The sequence below is a fragment of the Tupaia chinensis genome, unplaced genomic scaffold (genome assembly GCF_000334495.1).
Source record: "Tupaia chinensis unplaced genomic scaffold, TupChi_1.0 Scaffold000234_1, whole genome shotgun sequence".
NCBI classification, from domain to species: Eukaryota; Metazoa; Chordata; class Mammalia; order Scandentia; family Tupaiidae; genus Tupaia; species Tupaia belangeri.
In genome coordinates, this window is record NW_006159712.1 from 1,971,485 (window position 1) to 1,997,333 (window position 25,849).

The following is a 25,849-nucleotide window of genomic DNA, read 5'->3' on the forward strand; positions in this document are numbered from 1 at the left end:
GGCCCTAGAACATAGTCCCAGACACCATTTGAAAGAGAGAGAAGGGACCATTTTGAATCAGAAGACTTATCAAATCTATAGCCATAAGATATCATTAACTGAAATTTTATGTTGTCACAGTACAAAGTGAAGTGGAGACTCAAAAAGAAGATCAGAGTGGACTGAAAAACAAATAAACAAGACCAAGAAGCTCCATTTCCTTTGCATATGGAGCCGTGGTGTAGCAATTTGCTAATATCCCAGAGCAGTTGTGTCCCCAGCATCTCCCCACAGCCTGACCTGAGAAGGGAACTGAGGAAATGTTCAATGGCTAGACCAAAATGCCTAAGGCACCATGGAAGATTTACTGAAGACCTGACACTTGACATAGGGCTTGGGTTGTAGGGATGAGTAAGAGTTAGCTGCGGGGTATCCCTGGGGTGAGGGAATGGAATAGGGAGAAGAAGGTAGTCCAGGCAGTACATGCAAAGAATTGTGCAAGGGCACATAAGGTGCAAGGAGAGCTGGGAGGCCTGTCATGGGCTTGGGCACATCCTAAGAGGAAGAGGTTGTACTCTCCTTACTGCCTCTTCCTTCAGAACAGCCTTGGCCATCAGGCTCAGCCTAATAAATTAAGCCTTGGCTGAGCCTGATGTCAACATGCCTGCTTGCTGCAGGGAAGCCAGGTGCTAAGACTCCTCAGCAACTCAGCAACCACTGGCAGCAAGAATCCCTTCCTCTTCCTGGGGCAAGGGTCCCTGAACACACCTGTCAGAGAGTTAACTGCCTGGCATTTGGAAAGGGAAGGGAAATGGGAGAGAAAATACAATCGTTCAGGAGGAATGGTGAGGTACTTTTCTAACATGGAAAAGGAAGCATTTCCAACAAGAAAATAAACACTCCTTGTGAGTGGCAAGGAGTGCTCATCAGATAAGCCATGTGCTTGTTCCCTTTACATCGCAGATTGCCTGCAGTCAAGATGGACATGTGGGATTGGTTCTGGCCAGTGGAACTGCATGGAATTGGTGGGTGGCCCTTTTAGGCTAGGATAATTAAGACCAGGGGGCCAGGAGATAGTGGATCTCACATGACTGGTTGTGCTCCTCAAGTCTTGGACCCAGTGGCTTGAAAATTACACTGGACATGTGTCCCTAAAATCCCAAAAGGAGAATGAAGGAAAAGGGATTGTGGTGTGGTCATTATCCCTGGGGGGGATGATTTCTCACTCCCCCTCCTCACCCCCATACTCCCGTCTATCATGTGCCCTACAGCACAATTAAAAAAAAAAAAAAAGGCAAGAGTAGTTGAGCATCCCCCCACCCTCTTGTCCCTGCTGCAGGAAGGCCATGTGTAACTGTGGGCATAACTTCAGGAAGAATGAAAAGCCTATAACTGTGCAAAGGGGAGAAATAAACCTTCACACTGTTAACTGTTTATCTTACTGGGATGAAAATTATGTAACTTCCTAGGCTCGGGGATAACGCTACATCTCTCTGTGGTTGTAATAATTCAGCTTAAATTTACACTCTACATAGCACCTGATCCATAGTTGGCATTTAATAAATACGTCTCTCTCTTTAAGGTGCCATTTTTGTCATTATTATTCTGTTGGTTATTATTGTTATGCAATAGATACAATAGATGCCTTTTAATGAGCAGCAACTCTGTCTCAGACACCCTGCTAGTTATGTTACATAATCTACTGCAGTTTTATAGCTAAAGAAACCCAAGTTCAGAGAGGTTACTTGTTCAGAGGAACTTAGTGAGTAAGTGATCAATCTAAGATCAGAAGTAAGGATGTTCTTCTGTTCCTTATACTCATGGTGACATTCCTATTCCCATTTTCTAGAATGTGGAACCCGAGGCTCAGAGATGTTACCTAAGTTCACCCAGCAAAGTAGTAAGTGCTAGAGTCAGAGGACTTTATTTGTAGTCCAGTACTGCAATGGCATGATGATCAAAAATGACAGATCCTTATATATATATATATATATAAAAAGAGAGATTTTTGCTATAGGGCATGTGAGCTTGCCAGAGAGGCAGAGAAAGACAGAAAGCAAGAAATCTTCCTGCACCCCCAGGGCAGGGGGATGGCCACATCAAAATCCTTTCTCCTCCAGCCTCCTCTTGGGATTCTGGGCATGCAAGCACATGCACCCAGCGTGAGTTTCAAGCCACCGGGTCCGGGACTCAAACTACAGTCAACGACATGGGAGTCCAGTGATGTAACCATTATGCCATCTGCAGGTCCCCAGAAAAGATAAACCGTTCAGGTGTCAGGCACAATGATCTGTTCCTGCACTCTGTCAGAGGCCAGCCCACTGAGAATGGTCAATCGAGGACCGTACAGCACCAGAGAGGCTGGGAGACAGTGTAGAAGAGGGAGCAGAAAGGCACTGTGTCTTGATAAAGGGAAAATTGGATGTTTCTGAATAAAGTTTCCAGTGAAATCTCCATCAGCTGAAAATAAACGTCGGCAGTGTTTCCAACTCTCTGCCAGGACTCTCTTTCCTCTGTTTGTTTTGGAAGTCGCAGAAAAAGCGAGCAATGTGGATCCTAAAGCAGTTTACGCTGAACCAGATGGTGCGTCTGATTAGCACCAGACTGAGAAGACACATTACTTAGAGATGAGGTTCTCACAGGGACAAGTCTGTCCCATAGGCACGGAAGGTTTGGCTTCCTTGTAGACCCCCCTCAGAGCTTTCTTGGGGCATATTTATTCATCCCTGCTCCTGATATCACCACCAGGAAAGTCTGAGCTTGAGTTGGAGAAGACAGGAAATCAGTCAGCCCTCCTCTCGCTGAAACCTGAACCCATTCCCACAGGGCAAGTCATTTCACGTGGGACCTTGACTCTCACACCCAGGCTGACAAGTCACACTATGTCACTGAGTCTGCACAGTGACCCAGTGAGTCCCACTTTACACATCAGGAAATGAAGATTTACAAGGGTTAGGTAATTTACTCGTAATCACCAAAAGGGAGAATTGCAGCTATTGGAGCTAACCCCCTCCATGGGAGGAAACAAGAATAAATAATCATGTGTGTGTAGGCACACATGTTTACATGTGTATATGTGTATGCAGTGCATGTGTGTGCGAGCATGTGTGTGTGCATGTGTATGCATACGGGTGTGTGTTTTAGAAGAGCCCCAAGGGACAGATCATGGAAAGGATGGCTATCAAGTGTTTACAGCTTGGTAATTATGTTGAGGCCCCGGCAAGACAAACAATGAAGTGAGAAACTAAGGCTGTTTCACCCTGACCTAAACTTCTTCAAGGCACATAATGTAGGCCCTTCATGAAAATGCCCCAGAGAAATGACATAAAAGTGAGACAAACATTGAAAGCTGGAAGGGAAAGTACATACAGACCAAGGTCATTGTCCTCAGTAAGTCCTGTGTTTCTCAGGCCCTGAGGGAACACATGTAGCTTCCAGAGAAACAAAGAAGCTTGGCTTTGGGTAGCCTGTAATTAGCAAACAGGGAGGGGACCCCCTTGCTGCAAGAATCTGAAGGTCAGCAGAGAGTTGGTGTGCTGCAGGGAGCAGCAGGAAAATAACCACAACAGGACCATAGGACGGACATCTGCTAAGCCCTATGCTGCCCTAAGTGCTCTAAATGCATCATCCATCTCGTTAAACCACACAACAACCTTCAAAGACAGACACCATTCTTATTATTCCACTTTATGGATGAGTTTATTGATGACCAGAGAGGTTAAGAAATTGCCTGTAGTCACAGAGCTGTAAAAGGGCTGAACCAAGAATTAAACTTAGGTCTAGTATGAGCCAAACTAGAGCCGCTGTCCAATAAACCCTTCGCCCCCTTTTACGCAGGATCCTCCTGAAGACAGGCCAACAGGCTAGTCTGCCAAAACCTCACAAAGTGTTTAAAAGCCTTCTGGCCCCTCTGCTTGATGTCAATACAAATGTTCAGGGCTGTGAGTACAAGCTAATGTCACCGACAATACTCCAGGCAATTTGCACATCTGGCAGTTAAATGAGTACGGGCTCAAAGCAAATCACGTCCCTGAGGCACAAGACACTTCATGGGGAGAATAACAGGAGGAATTTCATTACAGCGCAAACTTGGCCAGAAGAATCAGGCTCACCTTATTTAAGAGTATAAAGAGAGATACTTGCCCAAGAGCAATGGACACCCAGTAAGTGTGTTATGAATTTAGATTTTCTTCATTTGGAACTTGAGGGCTTAAAAGAGGGTACAAGCTGAGGTTTCCCTTTGGGATTATTTTGGTAAGAGGGTTCACTTAGCAAATAAATAGTGAGAGAAGTTATCTCTAAGCTCTGTATGAGAGCATACTGCTTCTCCATGGCAGCCAAGGATAGATAGACTAATTACACTTTGCACTCTCTTCAAAATGAATCCCCAAGGGCACTTTGCCTACTTCTAGACTCTGCACGTATTTAAAGGTAAGAATTTCACATTTCCTTTGTAACTGTGTACAACGCTGGGGCTGGCCTTCTGTCAGTTAATATTGATCAGAAGGTTTTTACTGAATCTGAAACTCAGACACACAGCAGGACGGATAAACAGCAGCTGTCCAGCCTGCCTGTGATGACACTGACCCTCAGGGGCAACCTCCCAGCCTGGGACACGTGGCTGTGGTAAAGGAGTTACTCTGATGGACGGGGCTGGGCCATCTGGCCTTGATGCTGAGCCCGGCGCTGATAATGCCAGCAACTCAGAATGATGAAGGAGAGCCAAGCAGCCCCGCTCTCCACGCAACGCCACATGCAGTGAGAGCCATTTTTGTCATGTCCTGAGGATGGTACTCTCTTTGTTTCTATTGTGACAACACCTGAAGTCCTGTGAGGGGATGCCAGGGCAGGAAGGGATAGGCATATTTCAAAGCTCTCAGAGTGAGGGCAGTTCATCTGGATGTGGAAGTGAAACTTTAGAAACATACAAGTCTCACTTTAGAAGGCCACAGTGACACAGGAAATGCAATGTTACCTACTGGAATTAGTCTCCCATCAGCCACTGTGCACATGCACTTTCACGAACCAACCACATATGTTCTGAATTAATCTCTGGCCACACATCTGGCTAAATGGCAAGGAAACTGCACACATGAATGTTAAAATCAAAAGAACACACTGCTTCCCCATGTCTTCCTCCCACCCATAACTCCCGGGATGGGATTCAGACAGCAATTTTGGATGCACCATGTTAACTAGGCACTGGAAAAAAAAAAAAAAAAAAAAAAAAAAACAGCTTTCCAGTGAAGTGGTTCCTGAATATTTCTGTGATTACCAGGCAATTTGCATAAATATTCAGGCTTCCTTCCCTGCTTAAATTCCAATTGGGTGATGGCTGATCTGAATTCTAAGACATTTTATTTCTCACGTAGTTTGTCGATTCATTATTGACATCGGTATGGACAGAGAAATTTAAAATTGAAAAGCCTTGGTTTTTGGGTACAGAAAACATTGCTAAACCCCCAAAGTAATTCTTCACTTGTAAAAGTGAACAAATGCAGTTTCTGAATAGGTAATGCCCCCACTGAGGAATAAACTCATGATCCATTTTGCATGAACCAGGAATACAGTATTGATGGAGATAAGGCAGAGGATGAATATGAACCTCTAAATTCTGCCTGGTCATATCTTGAGGAGTTATTCATCAACCTCAAAAATAAGGAAGCCTGATTCTCTTGACAGTGGGCTACTTTCCAAAGGACCTGGGATTTACCAGCCTGGGGTAAACAGAAGCTCTGACCACAGCTCCTGCCCAATCTCACTGTCATTCCCTGATTTCCAAAAACTACCATCAAATGAAGAAAGGCAAAGTATAAAAGAGTTACATAATATGCTACCACTCTGGTGATGATAATAAAAGACACATGCAAGGATCACACATCAAAGCAAACACAGCAATCTGGAAACACTGGTTGTCTCTGAAGTAGGGATCAGAGTGGCCATGCATGGGGTCTGCAGGGACCTTTTCCATGTGGTACTTTTCTGTATCTTGCATTTTGATCCATGTAAACACATTATATATTCAAAAATAATTTCCATTTTTTAAATTTAAAAAAATATGCTCATCCCTACTCAGTCAGAATCTCTTAGGTAGGTCCTAGGAATCCACATTTTAATAAGTTCTCTAGTTTATTCTTACATATGCAATTTTGGGATCTCTCCATTAAAAGTTCTTTCTACTAAAAGGCATTTTATTCACTTCCCTTCAAGGTAAGGATAGCAATAATGAACCACAGAGAGGGGAAAAACCCTTACACTATAATGACCTAAAGCATATGACTTATCAACTCATTAAACTTTCTCTAGAGAAATAAACAATGCAACCTAAGCTTTCCTAAAATCAATTTAGATTCCGATATCTAAGTTGTCAGCTACTTTCTACTTTTCCCATTTATGCGGACCAAGGGAGAAGAGACGTCTAAGTTACCAGACAGATTGCCCTCCTGTCAGGCTTCCCAGAAGGAAATGGGGTTTATGGCACCCACCTGGGAGGATGCTGTACACTCACCTTGCTTTTTAAAGAGGTTGCTCTGGACTATCTCGTTCATGGATTGCACTTTTTGCTTCTGAAGTTTCACAGGAGGGATGCAGGTGTAAAATTCATATAGGAGTTGGCTGAGGGGAGGAATAACAAGAGCTGGTAGAATGTCCCAGAACAATGTCCTGCTCCATTTCCAGACTACTGGCTCTGTGGGGGCAGGAACTGTCCACTTGGCTCCCTTTCGGCCCCCAATTCATAGCAGAGTGTCAGGTCCAGAGACAGCCTTCAGTAAATTTGTCTATGTTTCTTTGATGACGAATATTAATAGCATTCAAAGATATGTAAAAATCTCTCTGACAATAATAACCAATAATTCTAAGTACTTACTGCATTCCAGGATCATACTTAATATTTTACACTTATTGTGCCTTTTAAACCTCATAACTCTACAAGCTAGATGCAATATTTAACCCAATTACACAAGTGGGAAAACAAAGGTTTAGAAAGGTTAACTAACTCTCCCAAGGTTCTGCAGCTAGGAAGTCAAAGAAACAAGACTTTTAAACCAGGTTCTGAATTCATCATTATGCGATTTTGTTTACAAATGTTTTATGCTCAGTAATGCTTCATGGTAAGTCTTAAAATCAAAAATGTGAAAAAAAAAAAGTTGAAGTGTATAGGTTAAAACCAGTTTGGGACATTGAAAAGGAGATAGCTCTTCCTAAATAGGGTGAAAATAAAAATATCCTGAAACAAAATTACAGTCTCTATCAGTTTTCCAAAATAAATTTATTGTATTCATTCATTCTTTTAAGTACTTATTATGCATCCACTTAATATGTCACAGGCAACGTGCAGAGGAGGGATGGGGACAGACCCAGTTCCAGTTGGCCTGGAACGCACATTCTAATGGAGGTCAGTACACAACACAGAAGCAAACAAGTCCACACAGTGCACATAGGAAATAAAGGAGACAAATACCGAATCGTGTTAGTGAAAATGGTGTGGGGGTTGGGGTAAGAATTTATTTACAATACTCCAAAAATATAACATTAGCTTTAGACTTGAGGGATGAGAAGGAACCAGCAAGAATCTCACACATGAACAGAAAAGGAACATCTGTGAACAAACTGACATCTGGATAAATCCAGAGTGTAGTTAAGAGAATGGTATGGACTAATTTCTCGGCTTTGATAAACGAACCAAATTATGTAAAATGTTAATGTTAGAGGAAGATGGGTAAAGGGCACATGGGAACTCGGTTTTGCAACTCTTTTCTAAACCTAAAGGTATTTGAATATAAAAATCTACGTCCAGCCATGGTGGTACAGCAATAGCATGCACCTGTGCACTGCTGGAAGCCATATGGAAAACCAGGGTTCAGTCAGGGGTTGGCCTGTACATGCCAGGACCACGCTCCTGCCTGTGACCATGGCTGACGGCAAGGCTGGTGGGAGGATCGCTGTGTGAGACCCTGTTCAGGGTGCTCCAATCTCTCTCTCTCAATAAATAAATAAATATCTAAAAGTTTTATCATCTCTATTCTCTGTGAATTTTTTTTAAAGAAGAGGGTATATCTCATTCAAATGCCCTTATTCCAACAGCATAATCACATTAAAATAATGTTTTCATCACTGAGATGATTAAAGTTCGGGAGAATGAAAAAGGGAGCCCATCTCCATTATCTTTTTAATTGTCCTGAGGTTCTTCTCCATTTGCAACTAGAGATTACAAGGCAGAGACTCAACCAAAAATGACCTTCAAGCCCAGGTGAAACTGAGACACTTACCCCCAACATCATTTTTTAATTCTTAAATTTAAAATTTTTTAAATTTATATTCAGTCATTAAAAAAAAATGAGATCCCGGGTGGGTTTTTAAGCCTACTTGTTTACATTTTGTGTCATCCAAGAAGGATGCTAATGATATAGTTACTTTTCACTGAAGTAGTCTGGCAAAACAAATCCAAAAGGTAGATACCCCACACTTAGAAGCCCTGAGAGATGCTCCCACCGAGCGCCTTCCCCATCCCTGGCTGAGTGCCTGTCTGAAACTCCCCACAAGACCTCCCCCCGACACTCCCAGGTACCCAACAGAGCCCAGTAAAGTACATCATAAGCTCTCACCTGAGTAACTTCGCATCAAAGACCGTTTCCACATCATGGAGGACAGATGGGATGTATTTCAAAGCCGCCACCTAGGTGGAACATGAAATAAACACGAATGATGCCCACATCCAACAACTCCGCGCTGGCAGGAAGGTACTTTACAGCATGACACGGATGGGAAAAACTACCTGCATCCCAGGCACTGCTATGAAGATGCAAGACTCTATTTAGAGTGAACCATAAGCATGTGCTTCTTTGTACATACTAAAGTGAAATCACAGCTTCTATATTCAAGAAGGCAGTAATAGATAATAAAATGATCACAGACTCCACAGTTACATAGATAGGCAATCAAATTCTATTTTAGCCATGTGGCTTTGGACAAAACATTTAGCCTCTTGATGTCTCAATTTCCATATCTGTAAAATAAAGTGATCCCTATTTGGCAGTATTGAGAAGACTAAAATTAGCATATATGAGGCACACAGCAGAGCCCCAGGCTACTGTTGATACCCAGTGAATGTGATTTCTACTACTGTTGAAAGACGTTGTACTTGAATTTTGGTAGTGGCAAAGATGGCTCTGAGGGAATCCTTTACATTTTCTCTCCCTGGTCACTCTGTGGACAATAGTAGGTACATTAATGCTGAGCACTGTGGTGGCTCTGCCTTCCCTCTTTGCAAATTAACTGATGCTTTCAGAGATGAGGGCCACACCTACACCCTGCATAGCAACACCATTTGCTAATCAGCAGCACAGACTACCATTTTGGCACAAGGAGTTGTAAAAAATTATGTTTAAGAAACTAAGGGGGCCCAGTAAGCATGGTGCAGTAGTTAAGGTACTGGACTCCCACCTGGCGCACTGTGGTTGAAAAGCACACAGGGTGTGATGCCCAAAATCCCAAGAGGAAAAAGAAGGACAAAGGATTGCAGCATGGTCATTCCCCCTGGAGGTGATTTCTCACTTTCTTTCTCACTGTCTCTTTCTCTGTCCAATGAGCGCAGGCACTCTATGGCAAAAACCTTGAAAACAGAAAAAAAGAAAGAAAGAAAGAAAAGAAACTAGTGGAAATATGTATTTTTATATATACATCCTATGTGTCTTAATATCAACATGTATTACCCTTTTACCATCAAACTACAATGAAAATACTTTCTGAAAGAAAACTCGCACTCCTAGCCATGCACAATGGAGCTTTGTACTAAGCATAAACAACTATTACGACTATTCTCTAGGAACTGACAATGGTGCAGGTATGCTGAATACTGTCGATAGATTATCTTGTTAATCACAGCCCTACAAGGGAAATACTGCTCTCATAGATAAGGAGCCTCTGAGGGCCAGACAGTGGCACAGCAGTAAAACATGGAGCTCTGCGAGGCTGACTACATGGGAAAGTTCCAGTTCAAGTCTAGAGCCAGGCATGCAATTGCCCTGACCCTGGGCTAGCTGAGGCCAGGAGTGGACTGCAGCATTAAAACTCTGTTAGAATGTTCTCTTGCAACAGTCTTTTTTTTTTTTCTTTTTTGAGAGTTTTTTGTCTTAGGGTGCCTGTGCTCATTAGAGAGAGACAGAGACAGTAAGAGGAAAAGTGAGAAATCCCCCCCCCCCTCACGGGGATGACCACACCACAATCCGTTCTTCATTCTCTTCCTGGGATCTTGGGCACTCACTCACATGCACCCGGCATGATTTTGATTCCACCAGGTCTGGGACTCAAACCACAACCTGCCATGTGGGAGTCCAGCAGTGTAACCACATAAGCTATGTCATCTACTGGTCCCTCTCTACTCCTTCTATGTCTCTATTGCCCATAGAAGAATAGAAGAAGTAAATAAATGAACTTCAGGGGTAAAAAAAAAGATAAGAAGCCTGTGATCATTCAAAATTAAATCAGTAGCCTAAGGTAACAAAGTCGGCAATTAGAGACCCAGGGTTCAAATTCAGACAGGCTGCTCTTAGAGCCACTCCTGTAACCCTGAAGCTACATAGCAACATTACTAAAATAGCAACCTTCATCCTGTTTATTTTCTTACTGCTTACAATCTCTACATTTTTAAGGGCAATATTACATATTTGATTCAAAAAATTTTACACAAGATAAGGGTTAGGGTAAACAAATGGCCGTTCATTTCCACACTGGGCTCATCTCAGCCCCAGTCCCTCCTCCTAGAAGGGAACGCTGTTAACACAGTGGTGAGCTTCCTTCCTGAGTCCTTCTGTGCATGGACACGTGTGTGCGTGTGTGTGAGTGTGCATGTACACATGCGAGGAGATGTCCAAAAGCTCATGAGAAAATCTCTGTCAACATAAGCATCATCAAGTTTAAGATGCTTGCATAAGGGATGATGCCAACTATTTAGTCCCTCCATGAAGAAGTGGGCATCCTGGGAATTTAACCATGATAATGCCATCTTTTTTCACATTATTAACTAAAAACAAAACAAAACAAAAAAGATGCCTTTGAAATATTTTTTTCAAAGATTAGGAAACAATGGGACCAGCAGTTAGCGCAATGGCTATGTCGCTGGACTCCCACAGTCGACCGCAGTTTGCGTCCCGGGCCCAGTGGCTTAAAAAATTCACGCTGGGTGCCTGTGCGTGCGTGCCCAAGATCCCAAGAGGAGAATGGAGGAGAAGGGATTGCAACATGGCCATCCCCCCTGGGGGGTGATTTCTCTCTTTCTGTCTCTCTGTCTTTCTCTGTCTGTCTGGCGAGCGTATGCACCCTATAGCAAAAACCTCTAAAAAAAAAAAGATTAGGAAACAAAAAGAAGTCAGAAGGAACCAAATCAAGTATGTTAAACCAAATTAGTAAAGTTTATTTGGGTACAAAAAAATTTGAGACCCTTGCATAAATGTTTCATAATACATATTTTCCATGAACATTTTGAAGACCCTTTGTATAGTTATGCAACTTGCTTTTGCAGTTAACCACATACCACTGGGATTTTGGCATGCCATTTCATAGACGCACTTTCTTAATTTCTAAACACCACCTAGCAATGCCTGAATGAGATACACATACCTCCTTTAGCATACGCCCTATAGGTGGGCTCCATGCTATTTTCATTTTTTCTTTATTATAGAACATATGGTAAGAAAATATTCAATGTATATATTTGTGAACCAGCAAGGATCCCTATAAGAATTAGTGCATCAAAATGCATGTAGTTTAGGAGATATTGTCAAATCATCTTAAAAGAAGTAGTAATCAAGTTTCTTTAATTACCTGTCCCATTCTGCATAACCTTGCTAATGTCAGCTATACAATCTTTTTAATTTTTGTCAATCTGATGTATAATTTGCAGCTATAATTTGTAACTCTTCAGATGCATTTAGGCATCTTTTCCATATTTATTAAATGTCTGTATTTATTAAATGTCTGTATTTATTAAATTGCTGTTTATATACTTTTCCTATTTTTCTCTTGGGTGATTTTTTTTTTTCCTTATTGGTTTGTAGAATTCCTAAGCATCATTTACATTAATTCTTTTGTGTGAATACATTTTGCAACAAATCTCTCTTGCATGTCCTGTCATTCCATTGCACAGAAAGATTATAATTTGCATGTTGTCCAGTTTGCCAGAATTTTTCTTTATAGTTATTGGACTTCTTTGTCCTGAGATTTATTCTTTCAAATATAAGTGACAAGAGAAAATAAGATTCCAAAGCCAGTGTTTCTAAAAGCATATTCTAATAGACACTCTTGTCCTGTAAAACGGTGTTAGATATTCTGTAGGGCAAAGAGGTTTCCAATTAAATAATTGAGGGAAATTGGTTTAAGCAAAGGTAAAATATAAGTTGGGTTTCTTGTCATTGTTGTTTCAACTATGAAATATTGCAGAATTTGGATGTGCTAAGAAGTATTACGATATCACAGGTAGTTCAGAGTACACAGTACATTCCAGCCTGCTTGGTCAAGGACCATCTTTATCAGGAATCACCAAGCAGAGGTAGCAAAATCAGATGCCTACAGGGCAGAGTAAGCAACAGAAAGGAGAGCATGAGCATGGGCAATCCAAAGTGATGAGGTATGCAGAACCCACATCCTGTTTAAACTAGTCATTCATGTTCCATCATTTTAACACTGTGCTGGCCAAATCACACACCTCTGCATGCTGCATTTCTCTCAAGGGCTACCAGTTTACAACCTCTACAGTCTAATAAGACACTGTCCACTGAGGCACATGCCCTGAAAAACATTGATCCGAACACTTCTAGCAAACTGTTTCCTCCTTCATTCCTCGGTCAAAGAACATAGAGCCCACAGCGACCTGGGTGTGAATTCCAGCTCTCTGTCTAGCACCTATGTGAGCCTGGACCCATTTCCCTATCCATGAGTCTCAGCATCTTCCTGTGGGGTAAAGAGGGATGCTGTGAAATGAAGTAAGTCGTGTACAGAGTGTAAAGCCCAGCACGCAAGAGGCTCTCAAGGCCAACTGTGCCAGAGCTCTTCTGTCTCGTGTCGCAAGCACCTGCTCTCATTCCCAGCACCTGGACAAAGAAGAATGTGCACTCATCATCATTAAGACTGAAGTCGAGGGGGTAAAGAAACAAACCCCTCAGCCAGTAGGTGAAGGCCAAGGCTACATGTTGGCAGTTTGCTGTTTCTCAAGAGCTGCGTATCATTCCAGGTTTTGGTGTGGTGCTAGAGGAGGGCAGTCACCAGAGGCTACACAGACGCTTGCCCTTCAGCTATTAGCAAGGAGGAGTGAGACAGGGTGGTGAAAGGGCTGCTTCAGAAGGACCCAATCTTTCCAGCATCCCCACTGTGGGCTAGTAATAAAGTCAAACAAACAGTACAGCTGTCACCCGGAACTCAAGAGAGTGTTAGCAACACAACAGGAGCGTATTAAACTTTCATCTGGTCCAGTCATCCTTACAGAGAAGTGGCAGGCCTGTGAGTCTCTTTTCCAACAGGGACAGTCCATCTCTGACTTGGGAAACTGCCAAGTCTATTGTCACTGCTAGCATTGGTCACAGGACTCCTGTCCCTGGTCTTCCCCTGACACACCTGAGTGGGTGACAGCAAGCAAGTTCTGGAGGTGCTAAGACCAGGCACTCCCAGAAGGCAGAGCATCTCAGCTCTGAGACTTACTGGGGACCTCGATTTATTGCATGTTTCTGAAGCCTCTGACTGGAAACAGTGGTTTCCTAGACATGGTAGCCTACAGGAACTGCATTATTTACTGTTGCTATTTCTTTTACCATCATTATTACTATTATAAAACATGAAATAATATTGGAGTTATTACTTGTACTCCATAGTATATATTCCTACATTGTATATAGCATTTAACACACACATATATACATATGCTCACATACAAATATATGGGGTACATATACACATATTAGCCACAGGATTTAACAATTTGAACCATTATTAGAAAAATTGTGCATGCCAAATTCTTAACATGCAGAGTAAGAGTGACAAATGTTGGTGCCAGTATACATAGACATCTGACAAAAACAACATATCTTGAAATTATACACAGTGAGCCCAGCAAATGGCATAACTGTTACATTGCTGGACTCTTATGTAGTTGATCGCAGTTTGAGTCCTGGATCTGGCGGCTTACAACTCACGCTGGGTGCAAGTGAATGTGTAAGCGAGATCCAAGAGGAGAATGGAGAAGAAGGAATTGCAGCAAGGCCATCCACCCTAGGGGGTGACTTCTTGCTTTCTGTCTCTGTGTCTCTCTGGTGAGTGCATGCACTCTATAGCAAAAATCTCTCTTAAAAAAAAAAAGAAAAGAAATAATACATGGTTAGATAAGAATGCTAGACATAGTCCTCATTTGAGATGGGGAAGAAGGGGTCATTTTTAGCCTCAGTTCAGACTTGAATACTTTATATCAATTAACAAAACAAAAAAAAAAAAAAAGAGGAAAGAAAAAGGCATATTTCATTTTCTCCCGTTGAGGACTATGGACCACCTACCTACATTTTGCCAGAAGACTTGGGTCTTTAATTATTTAACACTATTTTTAGGTGGTAATTTGTAACTTAGATTCCATATTTACAGCCTAGATTCAAATCCAAGACCTGCTACTTTTTAGCAGTGATAAAACTGTCCTACCTCCCTAAGCCTCCTTTTACTCATCTGTAAAGGGGAGCTAAGACGAGTATATGCCTTGTACTTGTTGTTGTAAGGATCAAGTGAATTAACAGTATATGTAAAGCTTTTAGCTTAATGCTTGGCACACAGTAAATACTAAATCAAAAAAATAAAAAAAAAAAAAACAATGAAAGCTGTATTCCATTCTTTCATTAATTCAGCCAATAACTATTCAAGCTCTTCTTCCATTGCTATTCCAAATATTGGAGATAATCCTTGACTGTCAGGAAAGTCATGACATAATTTTTCTGTTTTTCTATGAAAAATGTGTCATGACTTTTCTGACAACCCAAAAAGAGACAGAGTCCCTTGCCCTCCTGGACACTTCAGTGAATTGATTAGGATGTAGTAGTCATAGAGGCCATGGAAGCTGGCTATTTGATATGAGCTATTCATGTAATTCCACTTGAGCCACCAGATTGGGGCATTATGAATCACAGCCCTTCAAGAGAATGGGGCAAACAGGTTTGCATGACCTCCTTCAGTCACATTTTCCTTGCTCACATCTGAGCTACAGCCAATTCATAAGTGTCTGGTGTTGACTCTCTCAACCTGCCATCAGTTTTATCAACAATGTTCACAGGGCAGGCACACACAGGGGCTTCTGAGCATGTGGGCCATTGCTGAAAACACACACAAATGCCTGGTATAAGCCATTCCTGTGGCATAGAGAACACGTTGGTCGCAGGAGGCATGGGTAGATTCAAATTCTAGACCCACCACTATGGATAGCTATAATTGGGATGAGTTATTTAACTTCCTGAGCTTCCTGTGGACACTGAGGAAGTGGTTCCTTGCAGATCTCTTACAGGACTACAAATTCTGTGTATGAAGAGGCCAGCTCCATGCCTGCCACATGGTATTCAATCAGTGGAAGTTGTTTCTATAGCTTTTTAAACTCCTGGCTTTGAATTTTCCATGGTTTTGGGTGAGCTGCTGCCATTCCAACTCAGAACAGTAAGGAAAATCACAGAAAGCAACTCACAAAAGCCAGATGAGCCTTAGAAACGCAAAATAACATGCTTAGGTTCTAGAACTCATACTGGACAAGGCTGAGATGTGAACCAGATCTGCTTGACTTAGAACTAAGGCAGGTATGAATAATAGTTTCCACCATAAGCTGCTACCCAGCTAAGACGTATACAGTTTGAATCGGGAACGTCAATCACAAGTGTTCTCACACTAGCTCCCACCTAACGCCTTGGCAGACATGACTAATAGATCATAGCAGTCTTTTCCAATGCACTGCGTGCAGGCTCAGAATCAAGACTCTGGGCACCTTACACTATTTCACTAGGTGAAATGTTGCAATTCTCTCTCTCTCTCCCTCTCCCTCTCTCTCTCTTTCCTCCAGTGGTTTATTCTCCTTGAATAATACATTTCTTGATCTGACTGTCCTGATACTGTTTGGCCTCCTGTAACAAGATTAGAGACAAAATTACCCCCTTTCAGAGTCTGCTCTTGTAAAACACCCAAAAAAGTACCATTTTATCATGAAGTAAAAGAGAGAGAGGAATATATGACTAAAGATTATGGAAACTAACTTATATTACAGGATCTCTTCTTTATGCCTAACTGTATTACTTAATTTTTTCAGTAATCTTCTAAAATAGGCAATAGGCTTCCCAACTTATGAAAGTATAAACTGAGGCCAGGAAACTAGAACAACATGCCCAAGGCTGCCTGCCCATGTGCGGATGCCGTTTCCCACCCAGGTCCCTCGGGATCAACAGCCAAAGCTCTTACTCCTGTAGCAAAGGCAATGCCTGTGGAAGGTTCTTGGGCTGGAGTTTGCTAGCATCACGTGGCCTGGATCTCTCTTCTCTCATCAGCTCATTCCTCACACCTTATGCCCTAAAACAGCATTAAATTCTTTTCAAATAATGCGGTTCCCCTATTTGAATAGACTTTAAATTCTTCTTTGATAACTTTTCAACAACCATGTAAATAGGTGGAAAGCATCATTGGTCTTATGTAAATCCCTGAAACTAAATTTGGCCCTTACAGCAAATTTAAAAAGATATGAAACCCCTTTCTACAGCTCTGGAGTGGAAATCCATGAGTTGAAACCAGCATAATCTGGCCCAGATCACAGGGAAGCATTTTTAACACAGTTACCTAGACAATAAGAACCAGGGTAAAAAGACTTATGCCCAAACCATAGCAATCGTATTAGTTCTCTGCATTTGCATAGCAGTTTATAACTTTCTCTTTTTGCAGACAATGTTTATTTAATCCTTACCCAAACAGTAAAGTTTTATAGAGGAGAAAACTAAGACATTGAGAAATGTCTTGCATAAAGTCAGACGGCTGATATAGAAGGACATTCTTGTCAATCTAGGTTTCTTCTGTAAGCAAATACTCACTGGCGAGGCTTTGCTTCCTTTCTCTCTCCCTTCTTTTCCTACCTTCTTACTCTTTCTGTCCCTTTGTTTGTTTGTCTTCCTCTAGGTATATGTCATTCATCATAGGGAAACAGGGAACTGAGAGGGCAGCTCATAATGGCTTATTCCCTCTACCCTTCTCTCTCCCCATGGCACTTCTCCCTCTTTGGGGCATTTGCACCCTTCTCCTTGCCACTAGCTGGCTCTATCCATTTGTTCGTCATTCTGCTCACTCATGCTTCAGCTTCCTTGGAGCCTGTCTCAAAGCCCTTCTCATTGCAACTGGTCACCCCAGCTCTCATCAGCTTTCCTAACACTGTGTGGCTTCTCACCAGATGCTCAACTGTTCCAGTATGACACAGATGGATGACAGACTCAGGCTCCTGCCACACTTCTTCATGCTGTCCCCTGCTCCTGCTTTTTATAGCAAAAGCTATAAAATGATGACAGTTTTAGGAACATAGGGACAATTTTTGTTAAGACCAACAAGAGAGAAGGGAAGGTAAAAACTGTAAGACTACCGTCCCATTTCATCACAAGGAAAACACCCACATTCCTAGTAGGTGCTAAATGACCAGTATGAAGAATGCTATAATGGAGTGGGTGCGAGCATGGTCTTTAGAGCCAGGCAAGAACAGATCTGAAGCCCAGCTGTACCATTTCCCAGCAATGGAGCCTTGAGGAAGCTATAGCAACTCGCCAAGCTTTGGTTTCCTCATTTATAAAATGGAGAGCTTAATACCTGTCCCTAGACTTGTGTATCATTCATTCAACTGATACTTCTTATAGGTGTTAGGACTACTTAAGTGCTGAGGGTACAATGATGAACGAGACAAAGCTTCCCTCTATAGACACACACACACACACACACACACAAGCTCCCACTAGTCATAAAATCAAAGGAAGTCATTAGCAGAGTGGTTCCCAGATTTAGCTTTGCATTGAGCTCTGTAAACTCCCCTTACCCTATCACCCCGCATACCAATTACATTAGAATGGGGGTGATGACAATGCATCATCATTTATTAACCCCCAGGTGTTTCTAATGTGCAACGTGTGGAACCCACAGCACTAGTGGCAAGTGCCCAGGCAGACTTCTGCCTCTGCCTGCTACCCTCACCTTTTTCCTGATGCACACCAGCTTCTCATTAACCAGCCAGATGCTGACCAGCTCAGACATTATGAACATGGAAAAGGATAACGTTCATTTAAAAAATAGGAGAAGCAATCTGCATTAGCTCCTGATTTAGAGAAATATATTTGGGCTTGCTTTATTTATGACTCATCAGGCAGCCCCCTGCCCTGTCCTGAGGACTTGGGAGTAAATGCTGTGGAAGTCCTGAAGTCACCCTGGGACATCCTATGCCACACTCTACTGCAAAATACTTTCTGGAACACAGTGCTAGGCCTCAAGGTTTCTCAAAGATGTGGAGTTTGCATAATTGAGTTTGCATATGTTCAAGGTAATTCTTGTTTACTAAAAGAGATTTTCTTTTTTTGTTTGCTTACTTATTTATTTTTAAAATTTATTTTAGACATTCAATCACTGTATATCATTCACTATAAAATGAATTTTCACAGCATGAATACACTGCATTTTAGTCCAGTTACAGATACTATCACACATATTAACATCAACAGTTTTCCATCCCTGTGTCCCTTAAACAGTTTGATTCTTTATTTTCCTCCTTGATTTCCTTCCTCTTACCCTCCCCCATTTCCCACCCTTCTCTCACACTGTCTCTAGTATCTGCAATTGTTCTCCAGACTAAAAGAGATTCTTTCATTCCAGAATAGAACCTGAGTCCGTTTATAGTGTTGAGAATAAAAAGCAGACTACTGGAGCCTCCGTTCAAGAGCCTGACACCTCACCTATTCTCACCACTGAATATGGATGAGGTTTGGTATATTTCGTTGTAGATAACAAAAGCTTCAGAGCCATTTTTAAAAGAGGCCCTGCTATCTTCATGTCTAATAAATAATAAACATGCTTTCTCGTGCCTTGAGTAGCCCTTAGTCTTTGTGATTCTTTTTTTTCTTCTTAATTTTATTTTTTAGGTTTTTGCCATAGGGCATGTGCTCTCATTAGAGGGAGACAGAGAGGGGAAGTGAGAAAGCACCTCCCAGGAAAGACAGCCATGCTGGAATCCCTTCTTCTCCACTCTCCTCCCAGGATTTTGGGCACACATCATGCACTTACACATACACTCAGTGTAAGTTTCAAGCCACCAAGTCCGGGACTTGAACCGTGATTTGAGCCGTGATGGGCCACGTAGAAATCCAGCTCTTTAACCACCATGCCACCTCCTGGCCCCTGTCTTCATGATTCTTAAACCAAGGGCCAATCCAGGACTTTACTTAACACAAGGCTATGTATTTACACAAGAGTAGACATTATTTCAGCATGCTATTATTTATCAGATGACCAAGGAGAAGATGGATTGTTTTTTTTATTTTTATTTAGCATAAACCAACCTGCAAAAGGATGGTGGTTTTATATTGACTTTTCATCAGGTTGTTGATGGATTCAAAAAGCCGTCTCATGGATTCTTCAAACTCCATCTGTTCTTTGCCTTCGTAAAGCCTAAAAGAAGACACATTTGGGTCATTTCTCAAGCCAACAGGCAATCCCTTTGAAAGTGTGTATAAGCCACAATCTTAATTTAAAAGAAGAAGGGGTGGAAGATGGGGACTTCAGTGGAGAACATTTGATTCTGCAGCTGTTGCATGCATAATTTACTCAAGGGAAAGACCAAACGTCCACCACAGCGAACAGAAGCCCTCCAACTAACAGCATAATAAATCTGTCCCCTCATCTTTTTTATTTTGTTAAACTCTATAGAATCTCAAAAGAAGGAAACTGGTCAGAACTGTGAGGACATTAATAATTTCACCCTTATGCAAGAATCAGAAAGGAGATTGTGGTCATCAGATTTTCAAAGTATCTTGCAAACATCAAGAAGAAATACAGTGTATTTTCAAATACACTGCCTCTCACCCTTAGCCACTGCCTGTTTGTCAGATGAATGCTGACAGCCTGCTCTGTATCAGGGGCCATTGTTCCCCTTCCCTCTCATTTCAGGGGTATTCTTATTACCTCATTTAAATGTTTTGTTCCTTGACATATGAAGGCCTTATGTTGTTATTGTAAAAATGTAAACATACAGAAAAATATGACTTGGGAAAAAAGTGAGACTCATTAATCCAACTAGAGTATTAGCTATTGTCAGTATCTTTTTTTAAAAGTTTATTATTTATTTCTTCCATGAGTGAGAGAAAGAAAGAGAGAGCTAGAGAGAGGCAACATTCCCCAAAGGGTCTTGATGTCGTAATCCACTCCCCGCTTTGGTCAGCCCCAGACCACGGCATGTGCACACCTGGAGTGCCCAAGGAGGTCTCTAGACTCCAACCAGCAACTTCCCTGAGCTCACATCACATTGCAGTTTACTGCTGCGCCACCATCTGGCCCCTTATTATCAGTATCTTGATGTGTACCTTTCCAAAGATTTTTCAATGCCTGCACTAATACATCCATGTAATATTGCATAGAGACCATTCTCTCATATAAAATCAGTCTCTAGGCCCCTGAGTCTTATCAATCCCTTCCCCCAGCCTCAGAAGTGCTGTTCAGCCCAGGCTTCTCTAAACACGCCTTTATTGCCAACCGTGAAATACTGCAGCCTAATCTGTGGCATCCAGTGTGAAATACACAGAAGAGTGCTCCTGTCTCCAATTCAGATAAAGAGTCTCTCCTGTCACAGCCCTACACGGTCAAAAACTCCTCGACGTGCCCAGCACTGGTAAAGGTGCTTTCCTTAGATAAAGCACTGACACACTTAACAGGTTTGTTTGCTCATCAGACACAGAACAGGCCAGTCAATCACACCCCACCCGGCATAGTCGCCTCTAAAACCTGCACATCCCCTAGCACCCTTTCCTCCCTCTCTGCACCTTCTCTCTGACTCTCCATACGTCTCTCCTGTTTATCTTCTTGAGTATTAATCATTCTCTGTCTGTGGGTTTCTGTGTCTTTAGCTCTGTCCCTCTCTCTTCCTCTGACTCCATTTCTCTCTTAGGCTCTCCCTCGCCCCTTTTTTTTTTCTTTGCTCATTAACCTCTTATAAAGCCCTCCTGATGTCAGCAGCAAAAGGGAAGTCAGTGTTGCATGTTCCAGATGGTGCAGGGACCCAGCAATTGCAGCTGACTTTCTGGCATCCAGTTCAAAGTCACAGAGACAGGGCTTTGAAAGGAGCCCAGGTTCCAAAGTGGCCTGGTGCCTAAGACTCTTCATTCTCCCCCTCTTCCTAGCTGGAGAGCATGTTCTTTCTCTCTCTCTGTCTCACTGTCTCTGTCTCTCTGTCTCTGTCTCTCTCTCCTTCCTTCCCTCTTTCTTTCCTTCTTCCTCTCCCTATTTACAATATTCCTGAACTTTCTTGTCCTGCTGCCACAGAGATACCTGAGTAGAATATGTATTCCAGAGCCAGTCAGTTGTGGGTTCAAATCCCCACCCTGCCCTGTATGAACAGACACCTTATTAATAAGTGCAAACATTACTGAGCATTACTATGCCCAAGCACTGTTTGTGTCTACAGATCAAATCATGTACTCTTCACAACCACACCATGAGAAGGCCCTGTCATTGTGCCCTTTGTACAGGCTGATGAAGTCTAAGCACCATGCCTGAGCACGCCATGCCTTAGCACGCTATACCTGAGCACACCATGCCAGTATGTCAGAGCAGGACTCAAACCTGGCCGTTGGCTCCTAAGCCCCATCCTCCCAATCTGCCAACACATGGCTTTGCTCTGTACTTTTCTACCTCTCAATTTTTACAAGCCTTGACTCTCATATGTAAAATGCAGGCTGTAGCAGTCCTGTGCCCCAAGGTTGAGAGGTGGCAGACTCATACATGCAGTGCTGAGCACTGCGCCTGACCCCAGTGCAGACCTGCTGCTTCCCTGCTGATGTTAGGGGTAGGAATGGGAGTATTACTACCTTGCCATCATTGCCACTTCACAGATACGGAAATAGAAACCTCGAGAGGCTGAAACTTGCCCAGATTCCATCAACATCGAAAAAGATGGGGCCAGAGTCTCCTCTGGCTGATCTGGTAGAGAAGAGAGGACTTAACCCAATGTAGGGGTGACTGGATTCCCCATGAGGTGGTGCCATTTGTTCTTCCTTGTGTGAAACTCATGTGCTCAACCCAACCAGTCATCCATCCCCTCCAGCCTCTTGCCTTGAAATTAATTACTCTTTCCACCACCCACAGTTACCTGAAAACACTTAATAAACAATATCAAAGCCACTATGGCAGGTCTAGAGCGAGCATGCCAACTCTGTCTCCCACAGATTGACTGACCATGTACTTACACACACGTAGGTTCTTTCCAAAAAGGATACTTATTTGTGAGACTGTGTGTGTATTGGGGTCAGGAGGGGGAACAGGGGTGTGATTCCGACTGGCTCATCTTGGGACCCACCTGTTCCACCCACAAGGACAGTCTTCAGAGACACTGCTCTGCTAATTAACCTAAGCACCCTTACCCTCCATAATGGAATGGCCCTGTGGCAGTTCTCTCTCTGGAATTTGTCTTTTTTTGTTGTTTTTGTTTGCTATAGGGCAAGTGTACTCGCTAAGAGAGACAGAAAGAGAAAATGAGAAAGCACTCCCCAGGAAGGATGGTCACGCCATAATCCTCCTCCATTCTCTTCTCAGGATTTTGGGCAAGCATACACATGCACTCAGCATAATTTTTAAGCTGCTGGGTCCAGGACTCGAACTGTGAAGTTGGCCATGTTGGATCCAGCTGCCTTAAACTCCATGCCACCTGCTGGCCCTGGAATTTGTCATTTTTAACAAAGAAGCATAGAAACGGGCTTTGTTGGGAACCATCTTAGTGACAGCCCTTCAGGGGGAATGTTCATGAATGCTTGCCAAGGAGATCCCTGTGGCTGCTTTGGTTCCCAACCTTTCTGTGTCTGGTTATTTAACTCATTTTGGATTTTTTTAAACTGCAGATATACCCTCACAGTAAACTCCCTTTTTTGCTTAGACTAGCCCTAGCTGGTTTTACTGCAACCACTGTCTAACCAGAACTTCCCAGAGTGAAAAGAGCCTCTTCAGCCCTCCAGGGTTTGAAAGAACAGTTGCAAAGTCCAGTGAGCTCTTAGTCCATGCCTCTCACTGTGATATGAAAGACCGAGGGCCAGACTGGGGAAGTAAATTGGCTTCACCCTCTTTACATATTATTTGACCATAAGAGGTGGAAGGCATAATAGACCTTTAGTCTACAAGAACAAGCCATGGTTTTTCATTCAATTTTAACCTTTGTTAGAAACTAAATTTAATTTTCAACAGCAAGAGAAATGTGATTTGCTCCAGGTCACACATTGGTTCAAACCAGTGTCATGGCTTGAGCCAATCTCAGTGCTCCTCTCTCTCCTCGTGTGCTCGGAGACTCCAACAGGGGAAGGTGGATGGCACAAATCCCCTAGAGCTGACATCGGGGACCTCTGCCTCCGTGGAATCCAATCTGCTGCCACTCATGTCACCAGGTAAGTACCTTAAGACCCCACTCCAGACCGGGCTTGTACAGTTTTATTCACCTGCTTAAATTTCTAATGAATAAAAACAATTCTTGGTGGGTAATGGGGGGAATATATGTGTGTGTGGTGTGTGTGTGCGTGCGTGTGTGTGTGTGTGTAAATGTATGTATGTATGTGTATAGATAGATATATATATAGAGAGAGAGAGAGACAGAGACAGAGAGAGAGGGGTGTGTGTTTGTGTTTATTTTAAGACACAGAATGCCTGGGAATAAGAAGAGTCACATGATATGACCACAGGTGGGAAGAAGGAAGAGAAGCAAAAGCAATTTACTTTAAAGGGCTTTGCTCTCCAGCCCAATTCTTCTACATGCTGGCTACACGGCCTCAGACAAATTAGTTTACTAAAGTGTTATATTCCTTACTGGTAAAATGAAGAAGTAATGCTCACTCAAAGCATTAGTATTTTGAAGAGAAAAAACTGAGATACTAGTTCCCAGTACAGGCACCAATGCTGATTCCAATGCACAGAAGTGATCCTATTGGCACACTCTCACCTGGTCACAAGTAAATAAAAGGAATATTTCAGGTAGAAGTAACTAATAGGGGCTGGCAGGCGGTGTGGTGGTTGAGGGCACTGAACTTTCACATGGCGAACTGCTGCTTCAGTCCCAGACTGGGTGGCTTGCTTTCTCTCTCTCTCTCTTTCTGTCTCTCTGTTCAAATTAAAATACATACATACATACATAAATTAAGTTAAACTAATTCTTTAAAAAAAAAAAAAGAAGTAACTAAGGGTTTTGGATTATACAGAGAAAAAAACACCTCATATTAGTGGGGGACAATTAAGCTTTGTGGGTCTCCCCTGAGAAGCTTGAAAAGGAAGAAAAAAATAATCATATGTCATCTATCTGTGATGCTTTAAGTATGGCCTTGAAGCCAAGGACATGGCAGATGTAGCTTCTAGGTTCTTTTTAGTGCTTGGTCTCTATAACAGTTTGAGGAGGAAAACATTTTTTCTGGCCTAGAACGCCTAGAAAGATGCTTCAGAAACCAGCTGATTCTGCCAGGGAACAAATTATTGAAGGGCCCTAAGGCCCTGACCACAAGGAAAACTGGAACAACTGTGAGGCCCTATTCTGGGGCGTGCGACTCTGACCGCAGCCAGCCCGCCCTCCAGCTCCCAGGGCTTGGATAAATATAGCCATGCTCGGCTTGCATGTGATTCATTAAGGAGACACTGTGCACAGCTGAGCACTCACTAAATGCAAATAGAGCCCCATATGGTGCATACAATGCTTTGCACCACCTCTTCCACGCAGGTACATAAAGTCTCAGCCTAAATCCAAGATGACAACTTCGGGCCTGCAGCCCAAGGGAGCAGAACCTAAGCTAAGCAATCCCAGGCTGTGGAAAGCAAGTGGGAAGAAGGAGAGGAGGGTCTCCAGACACCAGACCCTGGTTTATTTTCTATACCTGTGCCACTTCTGGTTCCTCCAAAGCATATTCACAGACATCCTCCACTGCTTCCCTGCCTCTTGGAAGCAATGTACAAGGTCATCTGGAAAGCCATGACATATTTTTCTGGTTTTCTATGCAAAAATGTGTCATGACTTTCCCGACAACCCAATATAAGTTCAGGTAAGACTGCCTGGGTTCCAAACCCTGCTGTCAGTTATGAGTTGGTGACCTTGGCAAAATTACTCAATCTAACCTTGGTTTTTCTCATTGGTGAAATGGTACTAGCCTATAAGTTTGTTCTAAAGTCAAATTATGTATGCAAAGCAATAATTAGCATAATAATTAGCACATAATCAATCATTAATAAATGTTAGCTATTATCACATCATATCCAATTTTTCCCCTGGATCTATCCCTTTTGCTTCCCGATACTTAAGGAGAAAGAAATCAGCATCTTCAGAGACGAAACAAGATGGTGGCACAGTGGGAAACACGACCCTCTGTGAGGCTGACCCACATGGGGAGGTTCTGCCTTTGTGTCCGGAGACTTCCCTCGCTATGTCAGGTATACTCCTGCCCATGATCTGGGACTGGCTGGAGCACAGGGTGGATCCCAGTGTGAAGACCCTGTTGGGGTCTTCTCTGCTTCTCTCTCTGTCTCTCTTGCTCATGAAAAACAAACAAACAAAAAACAACTTTTTTTAAAAAAAGAAAGAAATTGGCATCTTCATATAGACAACTACCATTTTCTGAGTACCTCA

General features: G+C 42.6%; 1 protein-coding gene across 1 annotated transcript in view; it reads right to left on the bottom strand.

Moving 5' to 3' along the window:
* Positions 1 to 25,849, bottom strand: part of DOCK2 (dedicator of cytokinesis 2) — a 445,944-nt gene that overhangs the window by 317,555 nt on the left and 102,540 nt on the right. The window contains 3 exon segments of the mRNA XM_014587766.2: positions 6,488 to 6,594; positions 8,586 to 8,656; positions 19,554 to 19,662. Coding sequence (XP_014443252.1) covers positions 6,488 to 6,594; positions 8,586 to 8,656; positions 19,554 to 19,662 — 287 coding nt within the window.